The sequence below is a fragment of the Alosa pseudoharengus genome, unplaced genomic scaffold, assembly GCF_046254945.1.
Source record: "Alosa pseudoharengus isolate Yale_2024_CS ecotype anadromous, Long Island Sound unplaced genomic scaffold, YU_APseudo_1.1 YU_APseudo_1.1_scf_1, whole genome shotgun sequence".
Lineage (NCBI taxonomy): Eukaryota > Metazoa > Chordata > Actinopteri > Clupeiformes > Clupeidae > Alosa > Alosa pseudoharengus.
This window is the reverse complement of record NW_027468564.1, coordinates 28,433,400-28,451,888: the sequence shown is the minus strand read 5'-3', so window position 1 is coordinate 28,451,888 and position 18,489 is coordinate 28,433,400. Positions and strand designations below refer to the sequence as shown.

General features: G+C 41.0%; 1 protein-coding gene and 1 pseudogene across 1 annotated transcript in view; one reads left to right on the top strand and one right to left on the bottom strand.

The window, feature by feature from the left end:
* Nucleotides 1–18,489, top strand: part of LOC143118087 (complement C3-like) — a 132,741-nt gene that overhangs the window by 43,517 nt on the left and 70,735 nt on the right. Inside the window, exons 20-24 of the mRNA XM_076279308.1 lie at nucleotides 2,639–2,724; nucleotides 8,078–8,217; nucleotides 8,682–8,894; nucleotides 11,633–11,693; nucleotides 11,838–11,924. Of these exons, the coding sequence (XP_076135423.1) occupies nucleotides 2,639–2,724; nucleotides 8,078–8,217; nucleotides 8,682–8,894; nucleotides 11,633–11,693; nucleotides 11,838–11,924 (587 nt within the window). The remainder of the gene's footprint in view (nucleotides 1–2,638; nucleotides 2,725–8,077; nucleotides 8,218–8,681; nucleotides 8,895–11,632; nucleotides 11,694–11,837; nucleotides 11,925–18,489) is intronic.
* LOC143117527 (uncharacterized) lies at nucleotides 15,307–18,272 on the bottom strand (annotated as a pseudogene).

Sequence of the window (18,489 nt, the reverse complement as noted above, 5' to 3'; positions counted from 1 at the left end):
CAGTCTGGAACAAAGTAATAAGAATCCGTCTCCGTAATGGGCGGATGCTTATTTTGAGGTTTGAAATCATTGGAGTTCCCTTAACCAATCAGCAACGTTTGGTAATGACGTGTGCTGTGCGCCGGAGTTCAGGCTTTTACGCTTACCACTTCCGCTTCAGGCTCTTCTGCTCTCAGTAGTAAACAGACCGCTGGCTAGTATGCAGGCTACCTGACCGCTAGGGCAGTCTCTTCGTAGTGGATATATCTCTAACTTGCGCCAGCCACAGACCGAGAGTTGTACACCAAAAGCGTCACGTCGCCGAGATTATATCAGCTCTTGTCACACACCAGTTTTCCCTGTTATCTCTTCTCGCCGCTTATCAGACGATTGTTGTTCTACGCAGCCCGGTGACTTCGTCGGAGCTTAATTTGTTCTCCACGGGCTATTCAGACTACACTCTCGGATAAGTTGTACTGACGACCTACGTGTTATTTAACCTGGAGCTTGCCTCGGCATAAAACAACGCAGCCTACCTTGAGCCACGCTCGGTGACTGGCTAACGTTACTGTCCACAAGCACGGTAGCCTCGCCTGGAGCCCAGCTCGGCCACAGGCTAGCCTCTGTCAAACACGGAGCGGTTTACCTTGAGCCCAGTTCAGTAACCGCTAGTCCCAGTCAAGCACAATCACAGCAGCCTTATCTTGAGCTCCGCTCGGTAACAGGCTAGCTCACGTCAAGACACACAGCCTCGCCTTGAGCCCCGCTCGGTAGGCTAGTAGCCCTCGAGAGTTGAGACAACTTTGCGGATAGCTTCTAGCATCTCTTCCTCCGTCGCCATTGTTGCTATAATGTTGAACTACAAGCTTGGCTGGACTACAACAAGCAACTCGGCAGGCAAGTTCCGCGTCATCACTCAACTGTTCGCTGATTGGCGCGGTTGTACGCGAACCGCATACTGTCTGTTGGGCCAGACTACGTGCGAGGCTGAAATCAAATTTTGGCCGGAAGTACGTAGGATGGTAACACCAGGCTAGAAGAGACCGCGCATCAGGCTACTTACTGAACGAGACCGTAACGAGGTAGGCTATAGGCTATGAGTCTATGTCAGGGGTTTTTAACTGGTTCTGTGCCAGGGACCACCATCCTGACTAACAGGAGGGTTCGCAATGGGCGTGAGACACGCAATTCAACAAGTTCACACGCACACACAACACACCTTGCATTTCTCACGCAGAAATATTAGGCTAATAGGGATGTTCACATCAACGCAAGTTTACCCGACTGCTGTTCCTGCTGTTCATTCTCGTGACGTTTCTTCCGTTTTTCATGCCCTGAATGGTAATTCGGTTTCATGTTCATCTTCTTAATGTATGAGGCACTGTCGCTATAACTGTATACTTGTCTGTCACTATAGCTTGACTCAAGGGGAGACGGGGGAGGGGGCCTTCATCAACTTGCGGGGCCCTACGTAACTTGCGTAGTGTGCGTATAGGGAGAACCGGCCCTGGTTATCAGCCAATAGGGAAACTGCCGGAAACAACAAGCAACAACACTTTAAGCTGGTAAGTGAGACACATCAATGAATGCACCTAATGCAGAATCACCACAGAAAGCGTTTATTTGATTATTTATTTTCTGGGCCCCCCCCTCCTGACTGGGCCCGGTGCGGTTGCTCCCGTTGCAACCTGGCCTGCATTTATGCACACAGCCCGTTAGTTTTGCTCTTGTTCACCTCATGCCGGAAAAATAAGGCACTGCAACCTAATTTCAGTGGCTGAAGCTCTCCGGAACATTTGTGGTTCTCATATGCAATGATGGATTTGCGAGATCTCGCAAGAGAAACTCAAGATCTCACAAAAGAAAGTCAATATCTCGCAAAAGAAAGTCAAGCTCTCACAAAAGAAACTGAAGATCTCGCAAAACAAACTCAATATCTCGCAAAAGAAAGTCAAGATCTCACAAAAGAAAATCGAGATCTCGCAAAAGAAACTTGAGATCTCGCAAAACAAACTCAAGATCTCGCAAACCTAGTCAGTGTTTGTCCCAAGTACATACCTTTTCTCAGTTTTTTTTTTTTTTCATGTCACCACCCGGGCTCCGTAAAAAATGTATAAAACAAAAATAAAATATATGAATAAAAAAGCAAGCAGTAAACAAGTAAAAAACAACAAATAGGTAAGATAATAAATATATAAAAATGGAGGATAAACTTAAGGCAACCAAATAAGGATCATGACCATAAAGAAATGAAATGAAGGAATAAAAGTAGTAGTAGTATATATTGCCTTTTATGGACATAAAAAGCTGCGGTAACACTTTACTTGACAGTATCAACATAAAAGTGACATGAACAAATGACACTGTCATGACCCATTTACCCTAATCCTAACCTCTAACCCTAATCTTAACCTCTAACTATCTAACTATCTTAACCCTAACCTTAACTTATGACAAAAACCGAATGTCACTTAATAACAGAAGCGTTATGTCATAAACGTTTATGGCTTGTTTATGGCACGTTCATGACAGTGTCATGTCACTCTTATGTGGATACTGTCAAGTAAAGTGTAACCAAAGCTGCTGAGGTATTTTAATGTTGACATACTGTACAGTACATACACAACATACATGGATGATGCATTTGTTGTCTTTGCAGTACCACAACCTCAAAGACAAAGAGCTTCCGTAGGGACTCCATCACCAGCTGGCATGTCACAGCCATCAGCATTTCAAAAACCCATGGTAAGTCAGCAACACCACACTTCCTTGGAACTCAAAAAACACTATACTACTTTAGAACTCAGAGAAGTCCTTCTGAGAACTTAGAAAAACTCTTTTTTTCAGAACTTCCACTACTCTGTTCCTCTCATCTACATTGTCAGTGAGCATACACCAGTGTTGTAGTCAAGTCACTATGCCTCGAGTCCGAGTCCAGGTTCGAGTCTCCAGTGTTCAAGTCCGAGTCAAGTCCAAGTCATTAAAAAAAAATTCCAAGTCAAGTCCGAGTCAAGTCCACTACTCATCAGAGTCAAGTCCGAGTCGAGTCTCTATAAATCCACGTCGAGTCCGATTCGAGTCCCTATTGATCAAGTCGAGTCCAAGTCCAGCAATAAAGTAAGCATACATTCCGTTCCATTTTTTCCCCATTGCAGATGAAATCCTTAAAAGCAAAACGGACAATCTTCTGTCTCCAAGCAGGGGTGCCATGACTTGTGTGAAAGTAGTATTGCCAAATTTCTTGCCAAACCATACCATAGCCATACCCTCCTGAGAACCAATCCATAGACCTATGTCCTCTGTAGTGGACATACGTTCTAGATGCATACCCCTTTACCCCTTTGAGCTATTCTATCAATCCCTGTGGTCCTTTAAAGAGGACATCCTGGGCTTTCTAATGATATAAGAGATAAGTCAAATAGTGTCTTCTTATTAAGCATTCATTATGATGGCTATATATGGTCTTGTTAATGAAAATGTCAGGAATCATATGATTAATTTTGAAAGAAATTAAGTTATTTACATTTTGAAATAATAGTGACTTTATGAATGTCCATTATAATGGACACCAGGACCAAAATATTTTGTTTTTTGGGAAATTTAGGAGATCATTTGTATAGGATGAATGAGGGGGGGTCAGATTTGGAGCTCTCAGGTGATGAGTGTGTGAAACAGAGCTGAGGACTATGAGCCTCAAGAAGATAGTGAGGAAGTGTAAGACTGGGGGGGGGGGGGTGTTATGTTATGTGTTATATGTTATATGTTATATGTATGAGGCTGTGTACATCCTGGAATGTAACAATGACATGTGTGAAAAAGAATATCCTTATAGGACAATAAAGACTCTATACTATACTAAAAAGTTAATTATCGCAGATGAAAGAAAAACATGAAAATGAAATGATCAATCCAGAAAAAAGAAATACAACTGTCCAAAAAGGCAAATAAAGTAGTCTAGAAGGATAAATAAAAATTTCCCTTATATTTGGTTAAGTTTACCCTTACTTAAAATATTAGATAGTTAGCAGCAAATATTCTAGAACAGAGCTCTAGAATCTTTGGTCAGCAGGCCAGACAGAACACAAAAAAATAGTTTTGTTTACCCATAGCAACTATGCTTCGCTGGTTTAACGTGATGAGAACGGTGCAAACTTAACTGATGGGTTACTGATCTACAATTCTGACTGTGACATGATTTAAGCATACAGTCCTGTAAAATAATAATGTAGCCCAAAATGATAGGCTATTAAAATAGTCAGACTTTCTGCCCTACCAAAATGTATGGTCACCGCACGCTACTGATTACAAATATAATCAAAATCAAGCAATCCACATCCCAATCACACAGGCCATTAAGTCACATTATGCTGTTATTAGGGCTGCATGATTATGACCAAAATGATAATCACGATTATTTTGATCAATATTGAGATCACGATTATTTATCACGATTATTAATTAATTTTAGTGACAAAAATATTTTTTCCCTTAACATATTGGACTTGCTATCTGGCTCACCCAAATGTTTCCCCTCACATTTACTCCCCTAAATTACTGCAAATATAGACTTGACTGCGACTTCAAAACTTCCAAACAACTTCCAAACAAATGTTTTACATGCTACTTTGTTAATATTTGGGAAAACGTTAACGGCCCACCGGGAATCCTCCCAACGCTCCCCATTAGCCACTTAAGCTCTGCTTCTTGTTCATGAGTTTACTGTAATCTTTTAGTCCAGGGGTGTCCAAACGTTCTGACTGAAGGGCCACATTGGGTTTTGAAAATTGGCCGGTGGGCGGTGGGCCTCACACAAATAGACTCTTTGCCAGCTCCACTCAAATACAGCGGGGAAAATAAGTATTGAACACGTCAACATTTTTTTCAGTAAGTATACTTCCAGTGAGGCTATTCGCATGAAATTTTCACCGGACATTAGTATTAACTTAGGTAATCCACAAATATATTAAAATCCAAACATTAATGTCTAAAAGTAGAGTTATGAGTAAAAAAGTGGAATGGCAGAGGGAAAAAGTATTGAACATGCTAAGAAAAAGCAGTCCGTTTTGCAGTCCGTTAAGTTAACCAAAACTATAAGCAAAGCAGGGCTCTCAACTCATACCGTGAAACACATCACATGACGTAAACCACACATGCCTTTTTTATCACGTCCTTAGTCCTTGTTTGCTTCCTCCGATAGCCTATAAGAGTTCAGCTAACGACGGGGTCCGTGAATTTTATATGTATTTTATAAGCTACATGTGCAACCTACAATGCGTTTCAAGACACAGCTTACTCAAAACGAGTGAACAGTAATGAAAATGTAGCCTACACGTCACTGTTTTACATATCAACGAATGGCTAAACTAGGGGTGTCCAAACTGCGGCCAGCCACGCACTTTAATCCGGCCTGCCGACAGTGGCGATTCTAGACATTTTTAACAAGGGTGGCACTAGTGAGACACTGATTAATTCAAGGGTGGCATGAGGCAAAACATCCAGATAAACAGAAACAGGCTCAAGATGTGAAATTAGCACAAATACTTTAGGGAAACCAGATGCAAACACCATACTCATAAATTGAAGGACAAAAAAACTCAAATACCTTGCTCTCACATAAAATGTCTTTGTATTTGAATAAAATGAAATACAAACATATTAAAGTTAATTATCTAAGTTGTCTGTCACTGGGCTATGCTGTTCTAAAACAAATTCCATCATGGGGACATTAAAATATAATCAATTTTATTATATTCTATTACTGTAAATGAAAATATACAAAATATACTCATCCAAGACATTTCCCCCACAATAACTTATATCTATGGCCATCTATTTTTGTAGCTGTTAAAATAATTTGACCTGCTTTTTTGTCTATTTGTTTATTTTCTCAAGAAACTTGAGGTTGGTATGAAGGAGTATATTGTGTATGTGAGCAATTTCATCTTCCTGAATCTCAATATTATGATCACAAGAAGTCTGGGCAAATTATTAATAAAATTTTCACGTAGGGTAACTTGTTGCCAAATCAGTTTCTTGAGAACTTTAAAGTTGAGGTTGGTATGAAGGAGTGTATTGTGGATGTGAACAAACATTGTGCACATTGCACATGGTGCAGGGCAACCTCATAACCGGTTCCATGTGTTTGAATTGAATGACTAAAATTCTCAAGAAACTTATCTGCCTGAATCTCAATATTCTGATCACAACAGCTCTGGGAAAATTACAAGTCAGCACCAGTGCTGCATTCATTGTTTTGGACTTTTATAATCACATCACCAAAAGTAGGTTATTGGTTTTACCAAAGGTATTTGGCAGTATTTTTAAACTGCAAACCTATAAAGCTGTTGGCTGCAGCAACTCAAGCTAGGTAGTACTGATTGTTTTGTGTTTATGTTAGTTTTGTTCCAATTTGACAGCTTTGCTATGTTGCCCACCCAAAATTTCTACCAGCCTACCCAAATATAGTAGCCTATCCTAGGTTAGAACCAGCCCTGCCCTGCATGGAGACATATTTTACGATATTAATGGAGAAAATGTTATCAAAACTTTAGGTTTTTGTTAACGGAATCTCCCGATCCTCATTCATCTATTTGCATAACAGCCCACATTCTGCCTTTAATCCAGCGAGACAAGTGAAATAAATGTTTTTTTTTTAAAAGCTGTCATCGCCAAAGGCACAATATTTAAGCTACCTCTGTTAAGCCTACACAAAGTTGCGAATTAAGGAGTATTTCCTGGAGTATTTCAGGGAAACCTTTTGTTCCGCAGTTCAATTGTGCCGCAGGCCAAAAAAGGCAAGTTTGTTTGCCACTTACATTTCTGACGTCTGACACTTCACACTGCTGCAAGTGCATCAAAAAAGGTCCTGCCTTACACCATGTAAATGGCCAATCGTAAACTAGGATTTGGGGTGGCACCTGGGGTGGCCAATCGAATCTCAAGGGTGTGCCACCCGGAGCCACCCCTCTGGCTCCGCCCCTGCCTGCCGAGCATTTAGTTTATCATAGGCCGCTCGCTATTTTTTTCCAGCGATAGACGACGTTGTGGCTAACTTTAGGCTACTGCAAACTGCTTTACACTCTTCTTAGAGAACGTTTACAATGTCAATGTCAAAACAGCTTGTTACATCGAGAGACATAGTATCTCCATTGCAGCAGATCTAACTACGTTATGCTAGTCCATTTAATTGGGGACGCATTTGAGTGCGGGAGAGAGGGCGATGGCAACAGTAGTTCCCACTACTGACCATTTATTCATTTTTAACTGTGAGAGGGCACAGCCATAGGCACAGCACTAGCCATAGGCTATACTGTACATTGACACTCTACATGGACACTCTACTAGGCTACAATTTAATATTATATGCTTCTATATTTTATGACACCACCATTAAGAAGTATTCTATATCTTGATCGGGGAAGCTTTTAGTTTATTTTTCTTTCAATCCGATAATAGCCTGCTGCAAATTAACAGACAGAAGCACGGCAGGGCACGCCCCAAATGAAAATGAATGAATGGAACCTCGCTTCTCGCGTCAGTCAGGAAAAAAACTGTTCACCAAGTCACGATGATCAGCTATTGGGGCGGTCCAGCAGCAGTGTGTGATGTTTAGCCTAGGCATGTATGAGAACTAGTATTGCCGGGCAATACTACAGCAGCAGTGTGTGATGTTTAGCCATCATGTCATGTATGAGAACTAGTATTACCTGGCAATACTACATTGAAATGGCGGCGGCCATGTCTTCAGGCATTTTGGTGCTGTTAAAGTTAAGTTGCTTTGCATGTGAACATCATGTGACATGTACTGTAGGCTATGACACAAAGCAGTAACATTCCTTTGCACTAAAATTAGAATTACACATAATTTGGATATTAAAATCATACACCAAAATATAGCCTAATGACATACTACAATTATAGCCTTATGATATATTACAAAGGTCGAGTCCTCCACGAGTCATTGCGAGTCCGAATGCACGAGTCCAAGTTCGAGTCATTTAGTGCTCAAGTCCAAGTCAAGTCTCTAAATTTAACTTATGACTCGGACTCAAGTCCGAGTCTCGGACTTGAGTACTACAACACCACTTTGTTTCCTCAGGTATCTGTGTGTCAGACCCCTATGAAATTATCATAATGAAGGACTTCTTCATTGATCTGAAGCTTCCCTACTCTGCTGTGCGTAACGAGCAGACTGAAATCAAAGCCATCCTCTACAGCTACAATGACTATGAAATCAAGGTAAGATTGAAACAAGCACAGTTTATAGGTTTGCTACACACTGCCTTTGATGCTACCCTGGAAATCCAGAGTTCTCGCGAGAGCACAATGGAATTGTCTCTGCGAGACACTCTGGCAAAGAGCAATGATGCACGTTACTTTTACCCCAACATTCCGGGGAACCAGCTAAACTGATGAAGACAGCGCTGCAACGTTGGAGGACAGTACACATTGGTCGTAGTGTTATCCGATTGCGTTGAAGTCCGAAGTCATTCAGAGTAAACATGGTCTAGTGTTATCCAATTGCGTGCAGTAAGATTTTTAAATGCATGCTTGTTGTTGCCGCCCCTCGAGTTGGGCCATTACATTGTTCTTTGCCAGACCCTTATTCTTTCTAGATTATCAGGGTCTGGATTTTCCAGGCTACTTTGATGCTGCAATGGGCACGAAAACGAAACAAACACTCAATCTCTTTATCTGCTCAGGTGCGTGTGGAGCTATTTGAGACCAATGATGTGTGCAGTGTGACCACCGAGAAGGGCTGGTACCGCACTACTATTGAGATGGACGCCATGACATCACGAGCAATTCCCTTCGTCATAATCCCCATGCAGCTGGGCAAGCACACCATCGAGGTGAAGGCCAGCGTGTTCAACTCAATTCTCTCAGATGGTGTCAAGAAGGACCTGCTGGTGGTGGTGAGTGTGTCACTGTAAACAAACAAACAAAGGGCCAATCCCAAAGTCCGGACTAAAGCACAAACAAGAAGGGAAGGATACATGCTGAGTCAGCTGGATGGTTGGATCTACTGATTGATGGCAGTCTGACAGGTGCACTGTAAAATATTACCATAAAAATACAGCCAAATTCTGACAGTACGGTACTGTGATTTCTAAATACAGTAAACGACTGTAAATCGGAAATGTACCATTATTCTTATGATTCATTATTCTGGTGATCATACTTTATTTTCTTTACTCATTTATTTTCTTCTGAATTTTTACAAATACTCACAAAAGGAGACTACAAACCGATTGTGCATGTGTGAAATCACCACAGTTCACCACAGGGTTGGCGGAGTTTCTGTACCAACAAGAAAATCAGATTTGGCAAAGTAGAGAACTGCCGCTACTGTAGCTACTCACAGGAAGAGCTGAACAGAGCATGATCAGACTTTTCCGGCGCACTCTGGGATACTGACGTAAGCAACTCTGAGTTGTGGTTTCTGACAATTGAAGGCTCTCGGACAGCTCAATTATTATGACCGCCGCGCAGCGAAGCAGCGGTCATATAGGTTTAGTCAGATTTTTTCTTTTTCACATGGCCAATTATCCGTCAAGGATTCCCGGGACACTGAAAGACCCGGGTACACAAAACTTGGTGGGCATGTAGCCCTACATGGATAGCAAGGAACCATCATTTTTCATTTTGATCTGTGTCCCCCCCACTGGACTGGACCCCCCCAAAGGAGGGTAGGGCAGACACAGTTTTCTGTGAATATCTCGAGAACCGTAGGATTTAGGAAGACCACCTTTTTTTTGTATGTTGATCTTAAGGGGCCATATCAACTTGATTCAATTTGAACCCCGACCAGTAGGCACGGCTGAAGTGCCCTTGAGCAAGGCACCTAACCCCTCACTGCTCCCCGAGCGCCGCCATTGTAGCAGGCAGCTCACTGCGCCGGGATTAGTGTGTGCTTCACCTCACAGTGTGCTCACTGTGTGCTGAGTGTGTTTCACTAATTCACTAATTCACGGATTGAGATAAATGCAGAGAGCAAATTTCCCCTACGGGGTCAAAAGAGTATATATATACTTAAACCTGAGAATGTTTATCGGACATGCTTGGTTTTTACTGCAGGTAGGCTACTAATCTTTCACCAGCTTGATGTTATATTCATAGGTAAAATAATGTTAATGTTTGCATAAGTTAAGTGATTGAGGCTAGTTTGTTGGTGAAATATAAATGCGGTTATACTGAGCAAATTGATAACAGCACTGTAATTGACTATTTCATCATCCCATTGTGTTCTGACCATACTGACAGGAGCTAAGTTAGTTAGCCACAACACTAATGTCCGCGATTGTTTTCTGATGGAAGAAATAGAACGTCTACAATGCACCCTAAACATGAAAAAATACCCCTTGAAAAGTCTGTTGAGACTTTGAGACTGGGGTGTCACATTATCTGATAATTAACCTAGTCTATTGTAATAAAGGGTAAAATCTAAGCCTTTCTAGGCAAATGATGACTACATGTATGTACACAAGCACAAGTACCTGCAGTTTTCATTCTTTGCTATGGCCTCATGTAACACATCACCCCCCTCCAGACAGGCCTGGCTGATAGTTGTGATGGGGAGGAACTTTGCTGCCGGGAAGTTCAAATCCTCAGAAAGGGTCACACATTCCTCTACAAAAATACAATTTACATTTGGAGAAATGGCAAGAGAAACTTTAATGACACAATACACAATCTGATCTTTTATCTGCTCTTTGCTGCTGGCATTGACTATCTGCTGGTTCGAACGAAAACTACTGCAACAAGGGAAAGAAAAAGGAAAGGGTGGCAGCTATGGGTGGGAATACATCATAAAATCTTGCTTGCTAATTAGGGTTTTCTGCTGTTGACTCGCTCACAGTCCTTGGTGGCCCTGTCAGCTGCTTTGTAAAATGTTGCATTTAGACCACAAAAAGTCTACACGAAATAAATGTGAGCAACTGAGCTTTCATTCCCAAACACCCACTAGACTACGCGCAGTGCCAAGTTTGACGTTGTTTGGATTAGTAGGCCTAATGCATGTATTGTTAAATATATCAGTAAAAGCAGCAACTGGAATCCATGCATTTCCACAGAATTATATTTGGAATCTGATCCCTTATCATACCTGTTCATTCATACTCGTCGCTCGACTTATTGTGACTAAATTCAAGATGGCGGCAAACAGTAAACATCGTCTTGTAAATAAACTACCAGTGCTTTTTCAAAGTTCTCAATGTCACGTTTTAAATGTCAGGATCCTCGGAAGTCTACCAATGAAGTGTGGAGCTACTTTGAGCCTCGTAAATGGTGTAAAACAGTGATTTATTTGCATGGCTAGTCCCATGCCCGAGGCACCCCCATTGAAAACCTGTTGGTAGCATCGGCTAACTAGTGCCAGATTTCGGAGTACAGGGGACAACCCGAGATGAGCTATGAGACAAAAGTTCACACTTGGTATCATGTTTCAACACACTTTAGGTCAATATCACACCAAACTTCTCCTTTAAGTGGGTATACTAAAATGGTGATGCGTTTTAAGATTAAGTGGGTTTACTGCATCTTTCTCACATAGTCACATAGACTACACCACTGACAGACAGGTGGTTGAATGGATGGATTTATAGATGTAAGCCGTAGTTGGATGGATGCTACAATTTACCATTTTTCTAATCAGTCTGAAGGTGTGCGGACTGAGGTTCCAGTGAAGAAAGTTGTCCTAAACCCAACAGAGCATGGTGAGATGAAATTAAGCTCTTGACAAGTACATGACGTATATTAGGCAATGATAATAATAATAATAATAATAATAATAATAATAATAATAATAATAATAATAATAATGTTTTTCTGTCTTTTATTTCCCTCCCTCTGAAAACAAGGTGGGAAACAAGTTGAGGAAGTTCAGAGCCAACTTCCAAAGAAGCAGGTGCTGGGGACACCAGCCCATATTTACGTCTCTGTTCAAGGTTAGTTTACCACAACACCAATCTACTAAAGTTACTACCTGTCTAAATTGTAAATGGTGGCACTACAAATTGCCATAGAGGTGCTTTTTTAATGCAGCTCGCCAGGTGGATAGGATGCTAGCAACGCCACAGTAGTAGTAGGTGTAACTAAAACTTTGCTTCTGCGTGCTATTATTGCAATCTGCAGACATTGAAGAGGCTGTGTCGCTTCTGGAGAAAGATTGTTGACAGCCAGAAAACACACCTCTCCCTTCAGTGCTGTTTTTTATTGTTATTAATTTTTTTATTATTTTTTACAATTTCACAAACATTAAATCACAGGCATACAAAAAAGCATCCCATACCTGAGAGAAAGACAAAACAAAAACAGACATAGAACAAAAAAAACAAAAAAAAAACGTTTTTGACATTTTTCACATTCACCCTCACAGCACCCCTTTCCTCATTACACACCCAATTCTACACTTATAACACACATACACTTATCCATGACCAGTGGCGTGCACAGACATTTTGGGGGGCAGGTGCTCAGGAGGGGGGGGGGGGGGGGGGCACTTTTTAGTGCACGTGGAACACTTAATTATAAAAAAAGAATTACACGCACATGTTGAATGAAATTTGACTTGTGCTGCAATTAGTAGATCAATATACAATTAAGACAATAAAGAGACCAAATGTGTTAATTTATGTTGCCTAACAAAACCTATACAACAGAAAACGTTCATCTTAACACATAGATTTGCAATTGCAAACTCTACCGAAATTATTTTTAGCCTATGTGGTCGTCCTCAAGTTATCTGTCATTGACTTGGGCTACAGCGTAAAACTTTTATCTAGCTTTATCTAACTAGTTTATCAGGTGACCAGTCGGCAAAAATGCTTGTTTGGTGCTGAATGAGACATTTTACTGCACAACAAAATTATTACATGTTGGGCTTAGAGGGCAAACTATAAGATTTTGCTTGATCTGTATGTTACCTGGCTGATGGGGCACAGGAGAAGCAGCCTGTCAGCGACCATGCCTGCTATCTGAAGACGCCTACTGAACTGCTATGGTGCTGCGCAACTGGCGTGCCCTGCGCACGACCGCGCGAGTTCACGTGACAAAGAAAGAGAGATAGGCTGGTCGGGTGTGCGCAAGGAGGTGGCTCATTTCGGGGCATTGTTTCAGTCGTTTTTAATGGCTCAGGTTTTCAAAAGATAATTTCAAAACCGACCTCAGTAAAATCTTAATAATATTAATAATTAAAAAAACTAGTTTCAAAAGGGCATTTTCGTTGATAACGGGCAAACTTCCTAGTGCTGTAGCACCACCTAGTGTCTATGTATGCACGCCTATGTCCATGACATTACCTAGTAGGGCTGCACGATATATCTAAAATCTATCGTTATCGCGATATCAACGCTTGCGATGGACATACCGCAAAGATTACTTAATTTTCGATACATTTTGATACATTTTCTGTGCCTTGCGCATTCCATACAATCTATTCACATTCTGAATGTCAACATATTTTACCAAACCTATGCTGTCATGCAGCCCTAGAAGCCTGTCCCCTACCAGTTTAGGTGTGAGGTGTTTTAGGTGTTGAGGCAGGAGCTGGAGTCGTGATGGCTGAAGTTAGTTAGTAGAGAAGATATCTTTCTTTCACTGTAAGGCTTGTATTTCATGATTTGCATTTAGCAAAAGCCTCAGACAGCAGCAGAGAGGTAATCAGGATTCGTTATTTGTAAAAGTTGTTTAGCCTAGGCCTACTTCGTTATTGCAGCCCCTTACTTTCACTTTCCGCTGCCCTCGTAGTCGGCATGCCGGGGTAGCCTAATAACGTGGGATGCGCAGCGTATGAGGTTACAGACTGGGCTACTTAAGATTTTAGATGAGTGACCGCCGCGATATAGCTTAAGAAAGTAGTTTTTTTGCTAGGCCCAACGAAGGCTGGCAATGTGGAATATTCCGCGTGTTGGTGCACAAGTATTCAGATTGGCTGTCTATCCGTCTTTTACGAGGAGCAGATCTTCCACAGCAGATCTTCCACACAACTTCGATAGCCTAGTCAGTAGGTCTCTTAGCTGTCCACTTTCATCAGGCCATATAGCCTAGGCTACATAATATTTTATATTGTTTATGTAGAAAATGATATATTTATTTCTGTAATTATACATTTACCCCCCCCCCCCCCCCCCCCCCCCCCCAACCCTACAGTCTATGTTAGCAACAAGTAGGATGGAGAGAAACATTAAATATTTAAATATCGCAAGTTATATCGTTATCGCAGTACTCAATAATGTTATCACATATGGCATGTTTTCCTAATATCGTGTAGCCCTATTACCTAGTATCTTTTGTACCAATGCTGTAATCAAAATACAGCCATACTTGGCTATTTCTGCTTGGATTATTCTGCACCCTCCCAATCATCAGTTCAAAAGCGGCTGTCTCTGTCATAAGTTTGAGCCATTCTGCAACCTCTGGTCTATGTGGGCTCTTCCACTTACGCAGAATAATTCTAGCTGCTACCATGAAACCTGTCACCATTACACCAGCTTCTGATTTAGCAAGGTTAGGTAGCATTTGAGATGTATCCCCCAACAAGCATAGTTGTGGGGATTCTGGAAGGGGTTGTCTGAGCCAGCTTTCAAACTTTTGGAGCACTGCCTTCCAAAAAGGCTTTATTAAGGGACAATCCCACAGAGCACGGAGAAATGCACACTGTAACAAATTTCCTGTAGAATTTACAGTAAAGAACAGGCAAAAAAGTTGCCAATAAAGTGCTGTAAAAGTGTTGTTAATTACTGTAAACATTAATTACAACATATTACTGGATACGTTTTACAGTTTTTTGCCGTATATAAAACACAACAATGTATTGTTTTATATGATAAACAACCATTTATTGTATTTTAATTTACAATATTATGTTGTATCCCATTGAAATTACATGAGTTACCTGCCAACTATTTTTGCCACTAAATAGCTGTTATTTGTTCATAATTCATTATTTTATTGTAAAATGTTTTTACAGCTAATATATGTTTGTTTGTCATGTTTTGCAAATTAAGCACTGCAATTTCTTGTAATTGTAATTATTTTCAGCTATTAATAATAATAAAACAAGAGTCATTGCTGCAACAATACAAAACATTTATTAACACTCAATACCGGATGTGTATATTTTCAAACTCACACAGACATGCACAAACTCACATAAACATACACCAGACTGCACAAGACTTGCAGCCACACAGTGTAACTTTGAATTAACTACTGTAATTTGCAGCAACAAAGTCAAATGTGTAAAAAATAACCACATTTTGGAACCATTGTTTTTTTTTTTTTTTTTAAACAAAACAGTGTGCCATTGTTGTTTCTTTTGCAACGGGCTCAAAGCCATTCAAAGTCCATTAACCTTTTTAGAAGTGCAGAGACATGAAGGTTGACATTGCTGTTCCTCTTCTCTTGCACCTTCCCACTTCTTGGACTGATCCACTTTGTGGCCTTTGTGCCTGAGGTGGGGTTGATCCCTAGGAAGCATCTGAAGTCACAAAATCAGGAAAAAGACACTTAATGAAATACATTGTTTACAAAAGACAAAACCCATCAAGTTGCGGTTTTTCATCATTTTTTGAAATATACAAGGATATTTTATTGTCACATGCAGAGAGTAGGGTAGAGTAGGACATACAGTGAAGGGTAGCGCTGTGTGTGTGTGTGTGTGTGGGGGGGGGGGTTCTTTAAAACTTCTTTAAAATTTGCTTTAATTGCAGAGTGCCACGCATGCAAGCTGAAGTAGAAAGTAGCTTTGCAAAAATAAAAATAACACCATTTGTTTTTCATGATCGAAAATGTAACAAAGTAATAATCCACTACAAGCCCCTTCCAGCACACACCTTTGAATGAATTCCAGTGTGTTCGACGCCTCCTCTTGATACACCAAATTGAATGCATAGTAGCATGCGAATAACGCTGCCAATCCAGCCACAATGTTCTGGTGTGGACCCACAACCACATGGCCCTCAATGCTCAGCATCCAATTTGTTGCTGTGAGGACATCACCTAAAACATAATTAAATAAACATGATTATAATGATTAATTATTGTTCTTCTGTTCATGTTCTTTCTGTTGCCTTCCACATGTCATTCATATAGTCTCTACTGTATATAGTCTCATATAGTCTCTAGACAAAAAAATACACTACCTAAGACGATGAGTCTTGGAGACGCAGGAAGCAGTATTGTTCTCTCAACATCAACTGCTGTTGAGAACACCTGTATGACAAAAAAACAACAAAAAAAAGAAACAACAACAAAAAATTTAAAACGTCACCATTTTGAATTAAACATCATCATCGCCCTCAGCTGACCTATTGAGGGTAACATGTCTGTATAGATTCTTATTCATCCAGATCATGGTATCCAGAAGAGCTGAGTTGTAAGCAACTGGACTTCTTTTTGGAGCTTGAAGACATTTCACCTTTCATCCAAAAGGCTTCTTCATTTCTGGCCTGATGATGGGGAACCAGGAGCTGAATCTCTGGACCACTGAAGGTGGAGCAGTAGACCACACCCGTCATCATGTGACAAGAGAGTCACATGAGTCAACCAAGGGAATTGGAGTGGGAGTCATGGTCACAGCATCCAGAGAACAAGAACTGCTCTGATGGTGACGAGCAGTTAAATGATCATGCTATTAGATATAGATGGCCTCCTTCACTGCAGTTAGATAAAGATGGCCTCCTTCACTTCTCTCTCAAACCATCTGTCCTCCTTGTTCAAAATGTGCATGTCAATGTCTTTAAAGGAACACTGATGTTCACATTTTGGATAAGGAAGATTGTTTGTCAAAAGATGGTTTGAGAGGAGGGAAGATTCCCCCATCATCAGGCTAGAACTAAAGAAGCCTTTTGGATGCAAGGTGAGTGAATGTCTTCAAGCTCCAAAAATCTTTGCTTACAGCTCCTCTGACTATTGAGGGTAACATGATCAATCTGATATCATTTTCAAGAGCCTCAACATAAAGTGTAATAATTTTATTACACTTACATCGGTCTTTAAAATGAGCCCCTCAGATTTCTCTTTGAAGTGGGCCATCAGCAGCAGAATCACACATGGGCATGGATCACACTTTTCTTCTTTGCTGTACTTGACCAGGATGCGTTCAACTTCATCTGCACTGGTACCTGCTGGTCTGTGCTGGAAGAACCTAAGGATCAGCTTCCCCTTTTCTTCCATAGCCTGTTCCATTTTTCTCAGAATGTTGATGTCGGTGAGCAAATTGAAATGGCTGTACAACTCCCTCGGAATAAAAAGATAGGGCCACTCACTCTTCAGCTCAGAAACAGAAGGAGGTGGGCAGGCATTGATGTGTTTCCTTTGTAGGTAGTAGGTTGCTTTCATTAACTGAATCACATATCCTCTCTCTGCACCAGCTGGTCCCTCAGTGTGATACAGGTCTTTCATTTCACTCTTTTTCTCTTCAAGACCCTCTACAGTCTCCCCTGGTGGACAGTTAGGTTGCCATCTCACGCAGCCATATTGGTCAGCTGGTCCTCTGGCTATGTCTTCAGGTGCATTTGAGACCCTTTTTGGCTTCCTTCGTCTGGAGAGAGCATTTCCACGATTTCACAGTGCCATCTCTCATAACATCAGCAAAGCTCTTAGGATGTTGCTTTACAATCATCTTGGCTATTGTCTGGCACTGAGACTTTGATGGATTTGGTTCATTCAGCCTCATTTCATCAACAAGGATCCGTACCATCTCCCTGCGGTCTTTAGCAGATGGACGTTTCTCCAGTGATATTGCAGTTGCGATACCAGGCGGCATTCTGTTCCAAGGAACACTAAAGTTTTCATGCCATAAACTTAAATTCACAGACATTCTGGATGTATTACTGCTTGACGCTGTAGTGTTCTCAGATTCAGAAGATGGAGGATCCTCTGAAGTGGTACTGAGGACTACGTCAGAATGGTCCACAGCTGTCAATGTCACGTATTCCATTTGGTCTAAGAAAAAGTAAACATTCTATTGTAATAGCACCACTCAATATCCACTAAAAAACTAAATTGAAATTAAAATGATTTATGCATCAAAATATGTACAGTATATCCCACTCAATACACATCAAGGTTATCTAACACACACCTAGAGTTTGCCAGGCACTGAGAAGCTTCCGGCACTGGATAGGCGTGATGTTGGCTAGGAGATCCTCCTCTTTAATGAACTGCAGATCGGATTTGGACTCCACGCCAATGCTTGCCAAGTTGTTCAACAGCATCTGGACTTTATCTTCTGGTAGACTGGGTAATACCGCCAACACAGCTTCTTTTATGTCCTCCATCAGCGCTGACATTTCAGTATATGTCTGGAAGAGAGTGATGAAATATTATAACTGGTGTGCCATTCAGCTCATACCTCATTAATGGATAGTAATCAAGGAGGTCTTCTTGTTTAACACATGAGTAGCTTGACTCATGGACTTCATCTGTTAGACTGTGAATACTCAAATCAACAAGTTCCACAGCCAGCTGCTTTTCCACAACAAAGTACACAACACTGCTACAATGGAT